Here is a 17,856-nt window from a genome sequence, read left to right on the forward strand (position 1 = left end):
CCAGAAAGGTGTCCTCCTGAAAGTCTTCTACAAATGGATTGCTAAAACTAGTTTCCTGCCAGAAATTTCAGAAGGTTGTTGGAGTAGATGCTGCTCATGCTTCTTGCTTCCCGCTCACGTAACTTGAACCACTTGGGATTAGTTTGATTTAACCCTTACATATATATTTTATCAAAACTTCCCAGGCTTTCTCTGTAGCCACTGGAGATCTGGTCAGGGTAAGTCTCACCCTTAGGTTGATGCCAAGAACAGAGCAGGTAAATAACATCTTAAAATTAGCTGCTTCTCCTCACTACTTATGCAGGGTTGCAGTTCTCACAGTGTAAGGTATTAAGTGAGCTGAATCTTAGCCATGAATTTTTATTGGGTTTGCTCTTCCCAGTTTGGAAGGAAAATGCATTTCTCTGCTTAAATATAGAGGAATGTAATACTTTGGATCTGAGACTTCTCGTTAAAACTGTCCAGAAGTCACTTGTACAACTGTTTTTAACTTGCAAGATGAAAGCACACAGAAATGCTCCCTGAGATGAAATTACCATCATTTGTTGTCCATTACCAGTTTTTCTTTACTCACCTGAATCTCTGATCAAAGCTGACAACTAAGCCAATGAAATAAGATTTTCCTCTCTGTTTTGTGTAAATCTAAAAAAGAAGTAATTAATAGTTAAGCACTAAATTGCTCCTCAATGTCAAGAAAAACCTGAAAGCCAATTAATCATGCCTATGATTTATTTTTCTTTTTTCTTTTTTTTTTTTTTTTTTTTTTTTTTTTATTTTATGTTTAACTACTTAAGAATACGGTAGGTTCAGACTCAGGTTTTGAGCAGGCAACAGAGATATGTGAAACATCTTGGAGTGAGGCTCACTGGACAGGAAAGCAATTTTCACTGTGCTGAACTCTACATATATTAGAAAAGATAAGCATCCTGGGCCTGAACTATCCTTTGCTGAACCTTTAATATTTGCAAACTCTTTAATATTTCCATTTTCCTCTACCTATTGGAAACAATAGTAATTTTATAAGTCCTGAACAAATCTATTGCTCTATAAATAAGTAATGTAGGACAATAGCTCAGGACTCCAGCCTTGCTAAATATTTGGTATGTTCCCTGTATTTTATCACCTGCTCTGCTTCAAAATTCAACTATATATAACTAATAGGCTTTCTGCTTACATAATGCCACAGAAATCGTCTTTTGCTTTCTTTCTCGATGACAACAAGATCAGCAAAGTTCTTCTGACAAATTCTCCGTGCTTCTTCCATATGGACACGTTCTTGGCTGAAATAGTACTCCTTATTTTCATACATAATCCATCCATCATTGGTGAGCTGATAGTCTGAAAGATAAAGAATCATATATAATGCTTTCCTATCTGGTCTGTACAGAGTCTGAAAACTATACAGTAATCTTTGTGAAAGAGGAAAAAAACCTACCAAGCTTGTAGTTTGCTTCAGGCTTTATCAATGTACCTGTAAAATAGAAGATTTTCATAAGCAACATCCTAAATTAAAAACAGAATATATCAGGGATGTTTGCTTTAAGTAGTTTCACATGCTTTGTAAAATAGAAGGGAAAAAAACCAAACCCACCAAGCAAACTGAATCAGATAATACATTTCCAAGAATTTAGAGCACATTCTGCCATATTAAAGTGTATAATTTAGAAATATTTAGCCAGTGAAAAATATGTACTTTACAGTAATGTATATCCAAAAGCACTGTGTCAAAAAAAAAATCCATGTTTCATAGTAAATTTATGGTAGATTAAACAAAAATTACTTTGAAAATTTGTTTTAGCATTTTCACTTGACACTCTATGATTAATTTTTTTTTTTATATTCTTGGGACTAGAGCCAAACAACATAATCCAATATAGTAAATTCTAAAGCTTACCTAGATGGTAATGGACTATCCACAAGTACTGAAAATTTAATGCTGGTTTATTGCTAATGTCAGATGTAACTTCCAGTGTGTCAATGAATTCTTCCTTTCCTAATGACTTGGCTTTTACTAGGACAGTCTGTTTAAGAGTCCTGGAGAGCCAAGAGATATCAAACTAAAGTTTCTGATTACAAGCTGAATTAGGAGGAAGCAAATTAGCTGGATTCCCAGAGCCACCTATAGCCTCTCAAAGGAAACTCTGCTTTCATATGATTGCCTGTTATTTTGTACCTCTGGACTACTAATTTTCACATTTCTACTCTGGTTTGATGGGCAGAAACACAGTATTGTAGAAATGGCAGAAATAGTTTGATGAGAAATAAACAAAAAAAAAAAAAAAAAAAGAAAAACCAAGTAAAATTATTTTGGGATCATTTAAACACTTTCTTCTTAAGTATTTAGTAAACAATAGAACTAAAATTATCCCAATGTCTCATTATTCATTTATGTACTTCTGGTCATTTTGATTTTATTGCTTAATCCTCACATAACTGTAACATTCATTGTTCTCAGAAATCTGGAATATCTTTTGTAAATAGGTGCCTTAAGTGCACATGAGGGAATTCATATCTGAGCACATCTTCTCTCATGTTGCTCATCACATAATCTAGATTCACAATTACAAGATTAATTTCTTGATTTTGTTCATGCTTTTGAAAGGTCGTCTATGATCAAGATAAACTGATCAGAGCCTTTGTGTTGTGGTTTCTGAGCTCCTTCTGAGTAATCTCACCAAGAGCAGAGAGTCACATCCATACAAAGCAGCATGCTCAGTGTGCCAGAAGGGGCTGCACAGGATGTGCTGCTTTGAGCTGCTATGCAGAAATCAGGGCTTGGGTGGTACACTTGTGTGACTAGTTTACTAAAAGGGAACAGTGATTCTTCCTTTTTGGTTAAGCAATTTTTCAATGTTACCATGGTGCCTTATTCACCCTTCAAGGGTTTTGTTGGCAGAGTCATCAAATACTAGAAACACTCAGTGTTTCTATGTATTTACTTATCCCTTCCCCTTCCTATTGTGCCTCCCTGTATGCATCCAACTTTCTTTTTGTTTCAAGAAGGTTTTAAAAATCTCCTTCTCCATGGAGATGCATACAAATACTCAGTTTACAACCAGGAAGCAGGGATGTAGAAGTAGGACTGAGCAAGCAAAACAAATTCTTTCATTGTCAGCTGTCACTTGATCTCTTCAGCCCTTGCAGACCCCATTCCCATCTCCTGCTGGGGGGCACCCCAACATCTGTCAGGTCCATTTTGTGAGCCTGGCACCTGGTGGGGGAGTTTCGGCACTGGGATGCTGCTTTCCAGGCAAAGCTGATGAATGCAGGAGTCCATCAAGGTTACACCAGCCTCAGCTTTTGATCAGATTGGTTTTCAGAGTTTCTGGTTCTTATAGCACTGATCCCCTCTTGGTTCCCATTAGCTGTGTCTCAGTGGGAAGCAAAGCTTTTTTCACTTTCATAGAGAGAACTCCAGTGTCCTGCATCTACAGCTATCCCGGGTAAGCCTGAAGCAGATAGAAATAGAGGAAATAGTAAAAGGAGAGGGGATAAGTAACTTTGCTTCACAAACTTATTGAACCCATGCCAGAAAGAGAAAAAACTAGAGATGAAGTAATAGGGTCACTCTAACTTCCTGCACCCAAGGACAAGAGAAATATTTCAATTCATTCTGCCTGGTTTATGTGTTGCCTTTACTGCTGTTTTAAAATGAATAATTCCCAGTGTCTTTCTTCCTTTCAATTTGTTTAAATCCATAAAATTTGCTTTTTAAGCTTGTGTTTATTGCTCCAATTAAATGGGGAAGTAATAATACCTTTTTTTGTTTCACAAATCCAATTAAGTAAATGTTCACAGCGCAGGTCATTCCAGCGCATTTGGGGTGATCTATTGAACATAACACAATGTTCAAGTTCTCCATAGTTGCTGGGTTCATTTTCCTCCCAGTTCTCATAAATTACCTGTGTTGGAAATACATATCAATTACTGTGTGATACGAGCTGAATAGAAGTAATTGAGTTTGCCATCGTGACACAATTGCAGTATCTCATCATCTCAAGTACCATTTTTATGGGATCAGTAGGAGTTCAAACAGACCTGAGAGGGCTGTGAAGGTCATGCTGATCAGGTTACTTTCCCCACCATCCCCTGAAGAACGTGCAGAGACTACATGGTATAGAAAACCATGTGTTTGACAAAAGAAAAACTGATAGACAGAGTCACATTTGTCTTGTTTTGTGAATATTGGCAGCTGGACTTCCTTGTGCTGCCACACAGCAGTGCCCATTTTGGAAGCCTGGGAAGGTCTAAGGACTGTTGAAGGTGGGATATAACATGGTAGCAGGGATGAAACACAAGCAATGCTGTGTTAAGACAGTGCACTGCATCTATTCAGTATATATTCTAAAGTATATATTTTCTAAAAGACAGAAAGTCAATTAATATCCAGAAAATAAATACTCACAGGGGAGCCATCAATCCAGGCAAATCCTTCATCAGGATTTAAGAGAAACAAACCAATCCAGAAAGCCTGAGTGTTCAGTCCTTTGTCCCTAAAATAATTCATACAATATAGATAAAAATGCATAGAAAGAAAGCTAGGATATAAATCCTGAAAAGCATAGAAATATCCTGCTTTCTGTCACACCTGAACTGGGAGCTGTGGCCCAAAGCCAAGCTCACTCCCTGCACTCTGTCAGGGTGTAGATAATGCTCTGTGTTGGGCTAAAACTTCTCATACTTAAAAATGAGTTAAAGTGATGTGGCCCAGAGCCAGCTCAGGTTCCCATCCCTGTAGATGTAGCACACATCTTGGTTGTAGTACAAGCTCAATAACAGAGGCTTTAGCAAAAGTAAAGCATAAATAGATGTTTATTTAACTAATAAAAATAGTGAGGATTGATTTTCAACTGTTTTCATTTGCTTCTTAGCTCTTCCTAAGTAGTTTAGTTAATATTTCATGCTCTTTATTTTGTCGTGCCTATGGACCAAATAAAATTACTATTTCAGTCACTGCATAACACAAAGATTTCCTTCAGCAAATATTTTATACTCTAAAGCAAAGAGACTTAACAGACAAATAAAACCACATTCAGGTGATAACAATTCTGAAATATATTTAAAATTAAGAAGGGTAAGATCACAAAAACTTCTCAATAGCAAAGTTTTAAATCTGTTTCAGAAAGTAAATCTCAATTCTCCACTATGTGGAAGAGTTTTAGTTAAAAAGCTGTATATTATGTGTCATTGACCTGTCTTGATATTATGGAATACAATCAGAATATTGATCTAATTTGAGGGGAAAATAATGCCACAAGTTTATATGTCACAAGCAAGACATAGCATCTACAATGCTACCAAAGGTTAATTAAATTTAATTACTCTTTGATTTCACGATTCTTCAGTTTATAGTCGGAAAAAAAAAATCACATTAATTCCTTGAATATTGGTAACTCAAGGGATTTTTTATATGAGTTGGTTAAAGAAGAATTACAGACAGTTACAAAATGCTAGTTAGAGTTGAATATTTTGTTTTCTCCCTTTAGGAAGAGGGACTTATCTTTCATAAGATCTGGAAGACAGCCTTGCTAAAACCAAAATATTAAGCCTCTTTGAAACTTCCAAGATTTTTTTTCAAAAGCAATGTTGCAGGATGCTAAACTCTTGTATCAATGTAATTTAAATTTGGTTGTTTTTACTCACTCACTTGTTCAGCTCCAGGTATGTTTTAAGTAATTTTTATTTAACATAGCAGGAATATGAAAAAGAATCCTTATGCAAGTACTCACGAAGCTAATTGCCATAATAAAATTTGATCTTCTCTTGTATTGATAGTGACCAGATTTCCACCTATTTCTCTACAGAATTCTTCAGCCTCAAACCAAGACTTCTTTTGGTTTCCCTCTCTCACATAAAACTGTTGACAACACAAAGTAAAAATAAGTTAGTAAATTTGTGAAACTTATAAAATATGTGTAATTAAAATCAGCATCATTTTAGCATGCCTTTATTCTTGAGTGAAACATGACAGCTGTCCAAGCCTCTAATATTAAACATTAAAAATGGGAAGTGTAAATATTTTTTTCTTAGCATCATCTATTTTAAAATAAGGCAAAAGTAGTATAGGCATCTGAGGAGAACAAAAGTTATCAGAATGTACAGAGGAGAAAAAGCTAATCTGTAACTTACTTGAAGCTTTGTCCACTGAAACGTTCAAAAAAAGATGGAAAAACTCAACCATGGCATTTTGCAGTAGAAAGAAGAAGATTTTTGAGAAAAGGAAGGGGAAGGGTAAGTCAGAGAGTTGGATTAGAAAAGATAAAATGGATAGAAAGTTGTTTGGCCAAGTGTGGACCCCAGCTAAGGAAGAGGTTTTTGTATTGAGGTGCAAGCATACAAATACAAAATACACTTTCTGCCATGAGGAACATACATTCTTGGACTAAGGAAATGTTTAACAGGACTGAGTGCTTGACATTTTATAGAAATTATAATTAACAATTTGGTAAATGGCAGAACCAATTTAATCATAATTGCTTGTGACATAGAAGCTCAGACCCTTGTAAATACAGGAATAAAATCAGCTGTGGTTTCCCAACAGGCAGAGAGTCTCAGGAAAGAGAGAGCAGACTTATGTAAAGACATGGAAGAGCAATGCTGCATGTTTATTTACTTGGTCTGTACTGCTTTTCTTTCATTTTCTCCTTTGCAAAAAAGGAGAGCTTTAAAAGGCACTTTTAGCTAAATCAAGAAAATGCTCAAAAGTTTTACTTGCTATAAAGGGTTACCAACTAAATCCAGATTCAAAATATTGCTACAGGTATCACATGCTGTGTGGGAAAAGGTTGTCAGAGGGGCACAATTTCTCTCAGAAACATTGTTTTGTTTGAATGACACTGCCAGTTCTTGAGATGTAATACTATGTTTTTTCCGAAGTTCCAGTCTTCTGGAAGCAAATAAATTAGGTGAGGTTCTCACCTGGCATTTAGATAAAAGAAATCACGTTTCTAGCACTCTGTGTTCATCATTTTCTGTTGTTCACTTTTGTTACATTTGATGGATTTTTTTTCCCCATGTTTTCTTGCCTTGAATACCAAAGAGAGCATTCCCAAATAATGCCCCAGCATCCTGGTGACCAGGGCACTGTCCCCTGGCCTGGGCCACGCTGAGGCTCCCAGTGAAAATGGACACACACTTACTTTGAGGCATGAGTCTGCCCGGGAGGCTCTGTCCCAGCCTTCGGCACACGTGGCCACAGGGACCTGTCCTGGAGGAGCAGGAGGTGGCACTCCTGCTGCCCGCTGCTTGCAAAGGTAATTTGATGTCTTCTCACATCTAACAACATCCCATAATCCAGCTGCAATTCCAGTTCTCATGACAACACAGCCTTCCTCTTTCCCTTTGTGATGTGGAAGAGAAATGAGTAAAACCAAAGTCTTAATTGCTGTCTAAGGAATGAGACCTTTGCTTTTATTAATTGAAAATTATGAAAAGAAAGATGCAGATTATGAATATTAAAAATATCCTGGATATAAAACTATGTTTAATATCAACTGTCAGAGGCCAGAGAGTGGCCAATGAGTCCACATACACAGCTTTACCAAGACCAGAGATTTGCAGCTTCAGAAAACAAATCTTCCTTATCTTGCCAACCCTGGGAAAATGGCCCTTGATTAAATATGCATACATAATAGATGACCTGACAAGTACTCAGAGTATCCTGTAACTCAGTTTCAAGAAGGGTGATATCAAGTACAGCAGGTTTCTTTTAAGGCACAGCTAGCTGTGTGAAGGCAAGAGCTCACAGGTAGCTGCTAAGCTGTATTGCTGAAATACCAAACTGCTTCTTGTTCACTGCTCATTTCTCACATATGCACGTTGTGGGTCAAAAATCTGTCCAGAATAATTTTTCTAAAGCTGATGAGTAGTTGTTAACTGGTGTTAAAAATGGCAAAAATAATTGTACCATGGACCTTGTTAACTCCTACACAGTATTGCCTTCAGTCTAACCTACCAAAATCTGTCTCTGCACACCTTGGCAGGAGGCTGACTTACACCATCACCTGTAGCGCAGCTGTGACAGTGCTGGTGTCAGACACACGTCTGATGGCGTTGGCCACCTACAGCTACAGGCACAAAACATAGTGCCCACTCTAATTTCTAACCAGGGGAATGAAAGCACAAACCTGTGTGAGCTGCAGCTGCACTCCTGTCGCAGGGGCTGAGCCCATGCAGAGCTTACCTGGCATGGCTGCGTTCCAGTGTGTGAAATGAGCAGTTTCTCCATTGGTCCACCTGAAACTCCCTCGTTCTTCTGTGTCAGAGAGTCCAATCCAGAAATATTCTTCAGACCTCAGCCCCGTCAGACTAATCAGAAAGGTTTGCTCATTTCTGCATGGGAAACAGTGTTCATTCACAGCCTGTTAGTGTGCAATATTCATCAAAGAGATGCAAACAGAGGAGTGTTAACATGACCCCAAAACAGAAGCTCCTCAGTGAAGTCGAAGCAAAATTCTGGCAGCCTTTAAATTGCAGTCAAAAGAATTTAATGAGGGACAACTTTCTCCTTACAGCTTAATGCATCCGAAACATCACAAATTGCTGCTCCCATGGGCTTCTAGTTATATTCTACTCTTTTCACTGTCTTTCCAAATCTCTGAGGTGCCTCAAACAGACCACCAAGACAGGACCAAGCAGTCAGCTTGGTCACCCGTCACCTCTGAAGGCGGTCATGTTCCTCAGGGGCCATGTAGCCTCTGAAGCCTGACAGGGATGTAGGTAGATTAGAGATGATACATCCTGGAGAGGGAGGCTCTGGGGAAGATTTCTTACATTTGTTCAGAATTTGCCTTAGAAGGTAGTTTAGGAAAATATTTTTATTAAAGCTTTCCTATCATAATGAGAAATCTCCTGTCAATAAGTGAATTCGATAAGATGAAAATTGTAGTACCTACTGTCCAACAGAAAAAAATCCCAGCAAACCAAAAAACCCAAAAACCCAACCAAAAAGAAAACCAAAAACCCCACCAATGCCAGAATTTTTAATTATGAATTGAAAGATAAGAGGAAACTGTTTAACTCAAGAAGCCCCCAAATTTGAAAGTTGCTGTAATGGATTAAGTGATAGCCCTACAACATTGAAGTGTTTGGTTTGAGTTTAGGTTTCCTGCATGGATTATTATTTGCATGCTCTGCTACAATAATATTTTTTGATAAAACACTTTGATGGGATCAAAAAGTGGAAAATTCCTGCAAGTTTCTCCATTAAAAACATTGATTTTTAAAGAAGTTGTTTTCCCACCTGCTTTCCACTGTAGCCAGATAAGCTTTGCTCTGTTCACATGTCTTATTTGCTTCTGAGAATGTCAGAAGTGCAGAACCCACAAAGTAACAGTGAAAACCATATCTTTTCCAACCCTGTGACAAACATAAGATTTTTAATGTGCAATGGAAAGAGACTTCAGTGTAGATATTTATCTGCTCTGTGTGTATAAACATTAAATGCTCAATTTGTTGCAGCTGAGTTTAAAATTAAGATGAGACTGGGTTGATCTGTTAGTAAATAAAAGCTTTGTTTTTTGATGCTGTTCAATCGTACAGGAGGCCTTTTTGTTTAAGAGATGACATAAAAATCTCAGTTATCAGCTCTTTTTAGCATACATGACTTTTCAAAGAAAATTGTGACTGCTGTTTGCAGTGGCTTTCCAGTGCCCTGTGAGGTTGAGGTTATGCAAACTGAGTCTATAAGGAGCCTGTGATTTATCCAGGGGCACCTGCAGCTCCAGCTTTCCAGAGCTGCACAATTAGACATAATGAAATACTGAGTACTGCAACACACAAATGAATTCACATTCAAGCACAGCCCCCCAAAGCTGTCCCTGCAACTCCCAAGTACAAGAAGTGAGGAGATTTTCTGAGCCAAGAGGAATCCAGAAGTGCTTGTTTTCAGGGAGAGCAGAAAGAAGGAATATCAGTAAAGCAGTCCCACTTCTTTCTGCTCTTACAGAGATCTCTGCTGACCAATACAACACAATGCTTTTCTGAATCACAGGGTGGCTCATCTGGGAATGGAGGGCAAGGCAATATTCACTTATACGTACATGAATCTCAACTTTCTTGAAAATTTTCAGAACAGAAATGAAAAATGGTGTTAGTAAACTGCTATCAGGAAGAGACAGGTTGCCTCAACAGTAGATTTTCTATAAGATACAAAGATAGTATCCAAAAGAAGCGAGAACAAGTAAATTAATTCCTGTGCATTGTTTCAAAGATTATTATTTACAAGAGAGCATTTACTTTCTGGCAGCCTGGGTCCTCAGTTGTCTCTTTTTCAGAGGATTGTGATGAAGGCTTCTTTTTACAGATGTAACCAAGTTGCTTATTACAAACATCAGTTGCCCAGTATCCATCCTAGAATAGCAGGGAGAAGGAACAAATGTCAAGAAAAGGCACACAAAAGCACAGCTAGTCGTTTTTCTCTTTCTTCACAAGGCCAGCTGGAGATTTATTAAAACAAGTAGGCACGTCTGTAAGTACTAGTTTAAGATCCATTTAATGCTGTTTTGAGGTGAAAGAAGGAAATTAACATTTTGAAGTCTCAACATTACTTGTTATCATAACTTTTAAATGAAAGGGTTTGTAAAGATCCGTCTCATCTGCAGCAGATAGGATCTGCCTTTGGAGCAAGATTATTTCACTACACTGCTGGAAAAAAGATTAATTAAACCTAACTAATGCACATCTGCTAGGGTTGTAGTACGTCTAAATATTTTATCCACCAAGGAATCTGAATGTGACTGATTACTTTAAAAAATATAGCCTGTTTAAGAAGAGCTTTACCCTCATCCCCCCAATAAAATCTGGTTTAGGCTCAATTTTTTCATGTCTAATACTGGCAAACATTAACATTATTGTATGACATAAAAGTTCTCTCAATAACAGCATGCATTTCATACCAGCATTTTAATTTTTTTTCTTTCAAAATTTATGACACTTTTTGTGTGTGCATACATGGGCATGCACATGCAGGTGGTTGTATCAAACATGTATTGCAATAAAATAAAGTTTGTGAGTCAAGCTTTCAGAAATACTATAGAATTTTACATTAGTTTTTTGGCAGGTAGATGACTGCTGAAGAAACATGTCCTGGTGGCAGGTCTCTGTGCCTCAATGCCATGTCTCAGTGATGTGACACTGAGGGAAAAAATTGTCTATCTGATTGGAATATGAGGTATGCAAATAGCACCAGTGGTACCCACATGGGGTGTTAACTAGTTCATCCCTATCCCTCTCCCAGAGCTTAAACTTTTTTTTTGCTGAAACCAAGGGAAAGAATTTAATGTAAAATTTCTGGATCATAATTTTCACCAGACAAGGAACTTCAGAAGGTGGTACTAGGAAAACGTTTCCTCTCCTTCTGATGTCTCCTGGCCTCTGAACTTGTCTTCTGGTTGATACCAAATTTTGGAGCAAAACTATTTCAAGATAACATAAGGAATGGTACCTGAATAAGCAGATAATGTCAGTAATTTGCACTGCTGTAAGATGAGTGCATGCTAACCTGCCCCTTCATAGCCACACAGTCCTCCAGCCCGTTGGTGTAGGTGTGATGCCGGCGCTGCCATTTGGTGAACGTCACAGAGGTCCCGTCACTCCACTCGAAGTAGAAGTGAGCCTTCAGGTCATTCAGACCCAGCCACAGCTCTTCTGTTGGCTCTGAAGCATGACAAGAAATGGGTTTGGTTATTCTCCACCGTGCAGTGAATACTTCCACATGCAGAACATGCAGGGAGTGATAAATTTGGCATGTGGTACACAAGAGGTGGTCTTTGTGCTTTTATAAAAATGCTGTTTCCTCTCAGATCTCTGTAGGAGATACATTGTGGGAAAACCATCAGATTCCATTCAGAAATGCTGATTTTAATGTGCATAAGGCTTTTTACATCCAGCAGAAGATTTTTGCAAACTTTCTGTGATTCAGAACAAAATGGTCCTGAGCATGAGGACACTGAATGGCTGTGGGCGTCCCACCTGTCTGGAGATCATACTGAGTCCAAGCCATGAAGACACCTGCCAGGACATTAGAGGACTTGTGCTGGCCCATCAGGTGTGTTCACCAAGGCCAGCATCTGCAGTGTCAGGACTTGCTACTACAGATCCAAGGAATATTAGAAGTGAAAAGATATTGTTTTCTTAGAAGGATATATGGCAAGAGGTTAGTGTCAGCAAGAGATTTGAATCTCAGCAACAAGCTTAGCTTCTAGGTTTCTAGTTGAGTTCTAAAGCCTTGTACATAAAATTTAGGTGCCAAAAGTGCAATCATTAGAGATCTTTATGTGTCTCTGGAAAAAATTCTTTTTTTTTTTGTTTTCTTCTCCTCCTTTATAATGTTTTACAACATGGCTTATTTCTTGATAAACATGGATATAGTTCTGCAACAGCAAAAACATAAAAGAGCATGGTTAGTTGAATTCAGTCTTTCACTTGTCATATTTCAGAGAAACATTAAACTTTAATATGAAGTTCAGCTTTTATGTCACAGATAGAGCAAATGCAATACAGGTCTACATATATACTCACTGTAACCAAGCTGTGACACTAGAAAGCTGTATTCAGCAATGTTGTGGATGCTTGCCAAATCTCCATCTTGCTTTTTACATGAGGACAGAGCATCTTCCCATGTTTTGGGGTCCCGGTGAATGCTGTAGCAGTGACCTGCATATGGCCACCAGCCATCTGTGCACTGAACAGGCCTCAATTCCCCTAAAATCAGAACAGAATTTTTTCAGAACAAGAGGAAAATAGAGGACACTAGAATGAGTACTCTTTACAAAAATGGAACTATATGAATAAACATAAAGCTGTAGTTGACAATGCAAAATACGTTCAAATTAAAAGCAAATATCATTAAGGCACAGGATGCTAAATTTATAAATAGAATGAATTCTGCTTAAACAGAGAACCACTGAAAAATACCCACATTGTTTCAGAAATGCAGTTTGAAATAATGATCTGTGAGAAAAGAGAGAACAAAGCAGACATCAGCCTCTCCTCTTTGTCCCCCAGAGCTACTCAGTCTTGTGCTGACTGTGTGACTCACATTGGCTCTGCCTGCTGGTCTATGGTTCTCACAAACAAACTTATTTTTCAGGTATGTAAAAGCATGAAGCAGTTCTTTGGCAACTGCTGGTCAGTAAACCTTGTAAATTAGTGGGGACTTTGCATATCCTCTCAGTGGCATTTTTATATCGTACATTCTTTTAAAAGTACCTTGGTTTAAAAATGGAATTTTGTTTTAAAAATAAAATCCTGTGTTTGTTTTTAATGTTAATACTGGAATAGAGATTCTCTGAATTTATTTTTCTACTTTGTTTGGTGTAACTCATTCTTTAAAAGTAGATTTTGCAACATTCCCAGGTGACAGTCTCCAGTGGACGCCTCTCACATGGGCCATGTTCACAGCTGTGCTGGGGTGGCCCACGGATGCATCAAGGTCTGTGTCAGTGCTGTTGCTGCTCCTGCTCTGCTCATATGAAACCAAAGCACTGCAAACTGCAGACATCAGACAGAGGAGGACTTTTTCGTGAATGTACGAGTAACTGCAGGTATTCATCTGGAGCAATGGAGAATAATATTTCCTACCATATTTATGCAAATTTGCCTTTTGGGTCTGGTTACCATGATGAAGCATCTACAATCTGTCTTGCAAGAATGAAAGACAGAGTGATGGAACAAAATAATAAAATTCTCCTATGAATGTTTAATACACAAAGGAAGAAAAAGGGCAGCTTATAAAAGTCTGTGTGTCATGTACAGCTGTGTATTTTGAAGGTTTCTAACACCCTTGTTAAAAAATAATGTTGCACACAAGTTTCTCTTTCTAGAAGTCATAAAAATCTTTCTTTTTATTTGACTAACCTACCTTTGGGCATAATGTCAGGCTTTGAGCTGAAGGATCCTTTTTTACAAATGTAGCCTAGTCTCTGGTTGCATGCTTGGTTTTCCCATTTACCATTCTTTCTGGGATTCAACAGTCCACAGATTTTCCCAGGGAGCAGGAAAGGACTTCCTTTAAGTGAAAGAGAAAATAGAATTTCACAGCAAGAAATTAATAAAAAACATTAACAGAAACACCATATTACCAGTGGACACATCTGCTTTTTATGATTCCTTGAATCACTAATAGGAAGAAGTTCTTCCTTACAGGATAATTGCCTTGATGTTTATACAATACTACCTTTAGTCAATACACTGAGAGTGAAATAATGACCCTCCACTGATTTTGTTACCAGGAGAGTACAGGGAAATGTCTAATTCTTTTCCTGACACCCTGGTTCTTACAGGAAGAACTGCTGAAACTGGACAAAAACTTCCAAACTTTCGTATATTGAGTTTTAAGTTATATTATATTTCCGGTATATTGCAAGAGTTTTACAATTCTGCTTTCCTATGAAATAGCTCTTTTATTTTCTGTTGCAGTGTGTACAAACCTCTGTAAGCAGCAGAGGAAATTTCCTGATATAGCTTTTGAAAACTTAGAGGAGAGTTTAATTTTTCATTTGACACTTTGAAAATTTTCCAAATCAATAGACAGTTTGGAATACTGATGGCACAAAGCAAACACGGAACCAAAAAACCCCAAAAAACAAAAAGAAGAGCTCACCCTATATGAGGAACACCATAAACCTACCCCATTTCCCTTCCTGGAGTGGCCCAGTGCAATTTTGCATAAATTGTTGGGAATTATAAGCTGGCTCCCTAAGCCTCTCAATAGTGTTTAGAATTTCTCTAAACAACATAGAGCCATTATTTGCTGAATATTTTGCTACCTTTGGAAGATTTGACTTTTATTCACACTCGTGAACAACATGTTGTGGAAAATTCTGATCTTTGATGTGTAGGGTTATGTATCACTCCAAATGAGACTCTGCTTTCATAAACAAGCTCTCTGTTTAGATAAGAGAATAGAATAATATGCTATAACTGATATCCACAATGAACTTTGTAATTTGAAAGGGTTAGTCTTAAAACAGGGATCTGGGTCTTGAGCTATTGTAAATCAGAACGGGTTTCACTAAAATAAAGTTAGCTAGGGCAGTTTTTATTAGTTGGTGTCTTATCAGAATTAATTCAAAGATTACAAAATAGATACATCTCTTACCTGGAGCCCAGTTTAAATATCTGAAAGGGCTGCCCCCAGCCCATTGCCATCCACTGTTGAAATCCAAAGCGTTCAATCCAATCCAGAAGGCAAAACCAAATTCCTTAGTTAGCTCTAAATGAGAAAAAGAAATCCCTCATTTGTATCTCTCTATTCTTATTCATAATAAGATCATTTAAAAGAAATTAAGTGTAAAGTAAGAAATTCATATTTCTTATTTTAAACCAGCCCCAAACCAGTACTTTCTGCATTACTGCAGATGCACTGATTACAAAAAGTAAAATTTGAAAATGAATCTACATTGATTTACCAGAAATCTTAGTAGGGCAAATCAGCATCTTATTTCACTATTTAAATAAGACTTTCTTTTTCTCACTTGCTTTTATTAGAACACAAGACATGTAAAAAAGCCCCGTCATTCATAAGGGAATTTTTCTAAAAGTCTTCTGTAACAGATTTCATGGAGTAAAAGTCAATAAGTTTTTTTCCAGCTTTTTTTTCTGTGGGAGCTCTTTCAAAGCCTTCTTTACACTATGTATAACCAAACAGAAGCCATGACACCTGTACCTAAAATCCACTAGAGTTATTTTGATTTTGTGTATGCAAATGTATCCATATTAGGACCAATCTAACCATCAGCATATGTTCTCCTGAAAATACTAATAATCCTTGAAGCACATTGGAAAAAGGTAAATTAGAGGACCAGCCCATAGCCCTGGTCAGGTTTGAGTGCCCTTGCACAAAGATGAGCAGAGGAAACCTTTCCCCTGGGACCGACTGCAGGAGCTGCAGGAGCTCCCATCTGGAGCACAGTGTTGGCATGGGGACATTTCACTGCCAAAGAGGTTTGTGACCAATGCTTCATAAAAAAAACCAGGCAGTGCAAGGGCAGTTCAGACCATCTTCCTTTGGTGGTTGCCCAGCCAGCCCTGACACCCTGCCCCCTTTCTTCCCTGAGGCACACAACAAGGCAGCCCACTTCATCACAGACATTTTAAGGTCTTATTATCCATCCTTTTACCTCCTACATATGCTTGCTCCTGAGTCTCTGTGATGCTTAGTAGTTCTGCATTTTGCTGCTGGCAGCTTTTCCTTGCTTGGTGCCATGTTAGAGCTGATTCTGAGTTTATCTGGTAGTGAATGCCAGTTGAAACGTCTTTTGTCCAAAATCTTTCTGTGTCGTCTGGAAGAAGTGACATAGAGCACTGTTCTAGTGGACTCACATATACCAACTAAAAGAAAATAAAGTGTGTAATAATGCAAAATCTCTAAAGATGCATGCTAAGCATCAGAAAAAAAAATAATAAGTCTAGGCATCAAATTAGAAAAATGTATATTTTTTTAAATAAAAATATTATTTAAAATTTCTATATTTTTAGAAAGGAGTGACATTTTTCCCAATATTTGCTTTTGAATTTTCTAATACTGCACATGCAATTCTACATAAACCAGACATATCTATTGATTGAAATAAAGAGATTCCAGGGTGAAGTCAGAGGAGAAAAGCAAGTGTGTAAGTGAACTATGACCCTGGAAGCTCTTCATGCCTGATGGGTAGGAACTTCTTCTTAACTCACCATCAAGAGAAGCAGTTTTTCCAAAAATAACAGAAAATGGCCTTTGACAGTTTGAGAAACAACAGAATAACTCTGTGTAACACCAATTTACAGTTCAGCTGCTGACTTTGCAGAGCAACTCACCAAACCTGGTGAAACTGCTGTGTAATTGGGAAGGGCACTGTGAGACCAATGCTTGTGTCCTGAACGGGAAGGATCCAAAGCTAAGTTCAGTGCAGAAGACAGAACAAAGCTGGGAGAGAAAGATAATTCTCACAGGAGCATTTCTGTGTAGGAAATGAGAATAAGGTAGAAAATTAAAGGGAAAAAACTAGGAAATAGCAGTTTAAGTGAGAACTGACCTATAGGAAATGCCAGAAGGAAAAGAAATAGGAATTTTTTGAAAGGAAGATGAATGTCTAAATTCATGCTGTTCATGCCTTGCACTTAAGTCCCATGAAAAAGCCTCTTCATCCCTCTGGTTCACAGAGAGAAACAGTCACCTCCAGCAATTGAGTCAGGACCTTTCTGGGCTGAGCCACTCTTCGGTGGCACCTCTTGCTCTCCATTCACTACAAAAAGAGCTCTTGGCCATTGGAACTAGTGTCCTGTCCGGTGGTTTTCATTTGGGCTACTCTAACAAGGTCAGGCACGCAGGTGTGCAGCTGGTGGCTCATAAAAACCTGGTAGCTCAAGAGATGGTCTGCTCAACAACATTTCATGACAAGGTAAGGAATAAAATGCAAGACTTACTTATTAGTGGGCAAAATCCATAGAGTTTATCAGCATCAAAATCTGCAGTTGTTGCACACCAGAGCAGCCCATCTGACCTGCCAGCATCTGTGCACTCATTGTATTGCTTGTCTTTGTATTTGAAAGGGAATACACAAGGCTGTCCATTGGCATTTCCTCGTAATGTAAAAGTAACTAGGAGGGGAAAAAAGCATTAAAGGACATGAAAATAATAATAAAATCGTATATCTAAATTTCTAGTAATGGATCTATCTATTATATATTTGTCTATCGAATTGAGAAGTTATGCAATCTTTTAAAATTAATTTTTATTATAATTTCCTCCCTAGCGTGGCTACAGATTTTAAATAAAATGTTTTAGTAAAATGAGAAGTTTAAATACTGTGGTTAGAATTTGATGTATATACACTGTAGGCAAGTCAAATTCTGTGATGAAAAGTTGGTGAT

General features: G+C 37.8%; 1 protein-coding gene across 1 annotated transcript in view; it reads right to left on the reverse strand.

Moving 5' to 3' along the window:
* LOC121364028 (macrophage mannose receptor 1-like) overlaps positions 1–17,856 on the reverse strand; it is a 32,864-nt gene that overhangs the window by 13,877 nt on the left and 1,131 nt on the right. The window contains exons 2-17 of the mRNA XM_041486914.1: positions 17,410–17,583; positions 16,122–16,283; positions 15,101–15,214; positions 13,862–14,008; positions 12,520–12,702; positions 11,501–11,655; positions 10,237–10,350; positions 9,242–9,357; positions 8,183–8,331; positions 7,140–7,339; positions 5,730–5,857; positions 4,406–4,493; positions 3,758–3,902; positions 1,436–1,471; positions 1,175–1,338; positions 575–642 (exon numbers count right to left, since the gene is read on the reverse strand). Of these exons, the coding sequence (XP_041342848.1) occupies positions 575–642; positions 1,175–1,338; positions 1,436–1,471; positions 3,758–3,902; positions 4,406–4,493; positions 5,730–5,857; positions 7,140–7,339; positions 8,183–8,331; positions 9,242–9,357; positions 10,237–10,350; positions 11,501–11,655; positions 12,520–12,702; positions 13,862–14,008; positions 15,101–15,214; positions 16,122–16,283; positions 17,410–17,583 (2,143 nt within the window). The remainder of the gene's footprint in view (positions 1–574; positions 643–1,174; positions 1,339–1,435; positions 1,472–3,757; positions 3,903–4,405; positions 4,494–5,729; positions 5,858–7,139; positions 7,340–8,182; positions 8,332–9,241; positions 9,358–10,236; positions 10,351–11,500; positions 11,656–12,519; positions 12,703–13,861; positions 14,009–15,100; positions 15,215–16,121; positions 16,284–17,409; positions 17,584–17,856) is intronic.

Source organism: Pyrgilauda ruficollis, unplaced genomic scaffold (assembly GCF_017590135.1).
Source record: "Pyrgilauda ruficollis isolate IOZ18807 unplaced genomic scaffold, ASM1759013v1 scaffold12, whole genome shotgun sequence".
Taxonomy (NCBI): Eukaryota; Metazoa; Chordata; class Aves; order Passeriformes; family Passeridae; genus Pyrgilauda; species Pyrgilauda ruficollis.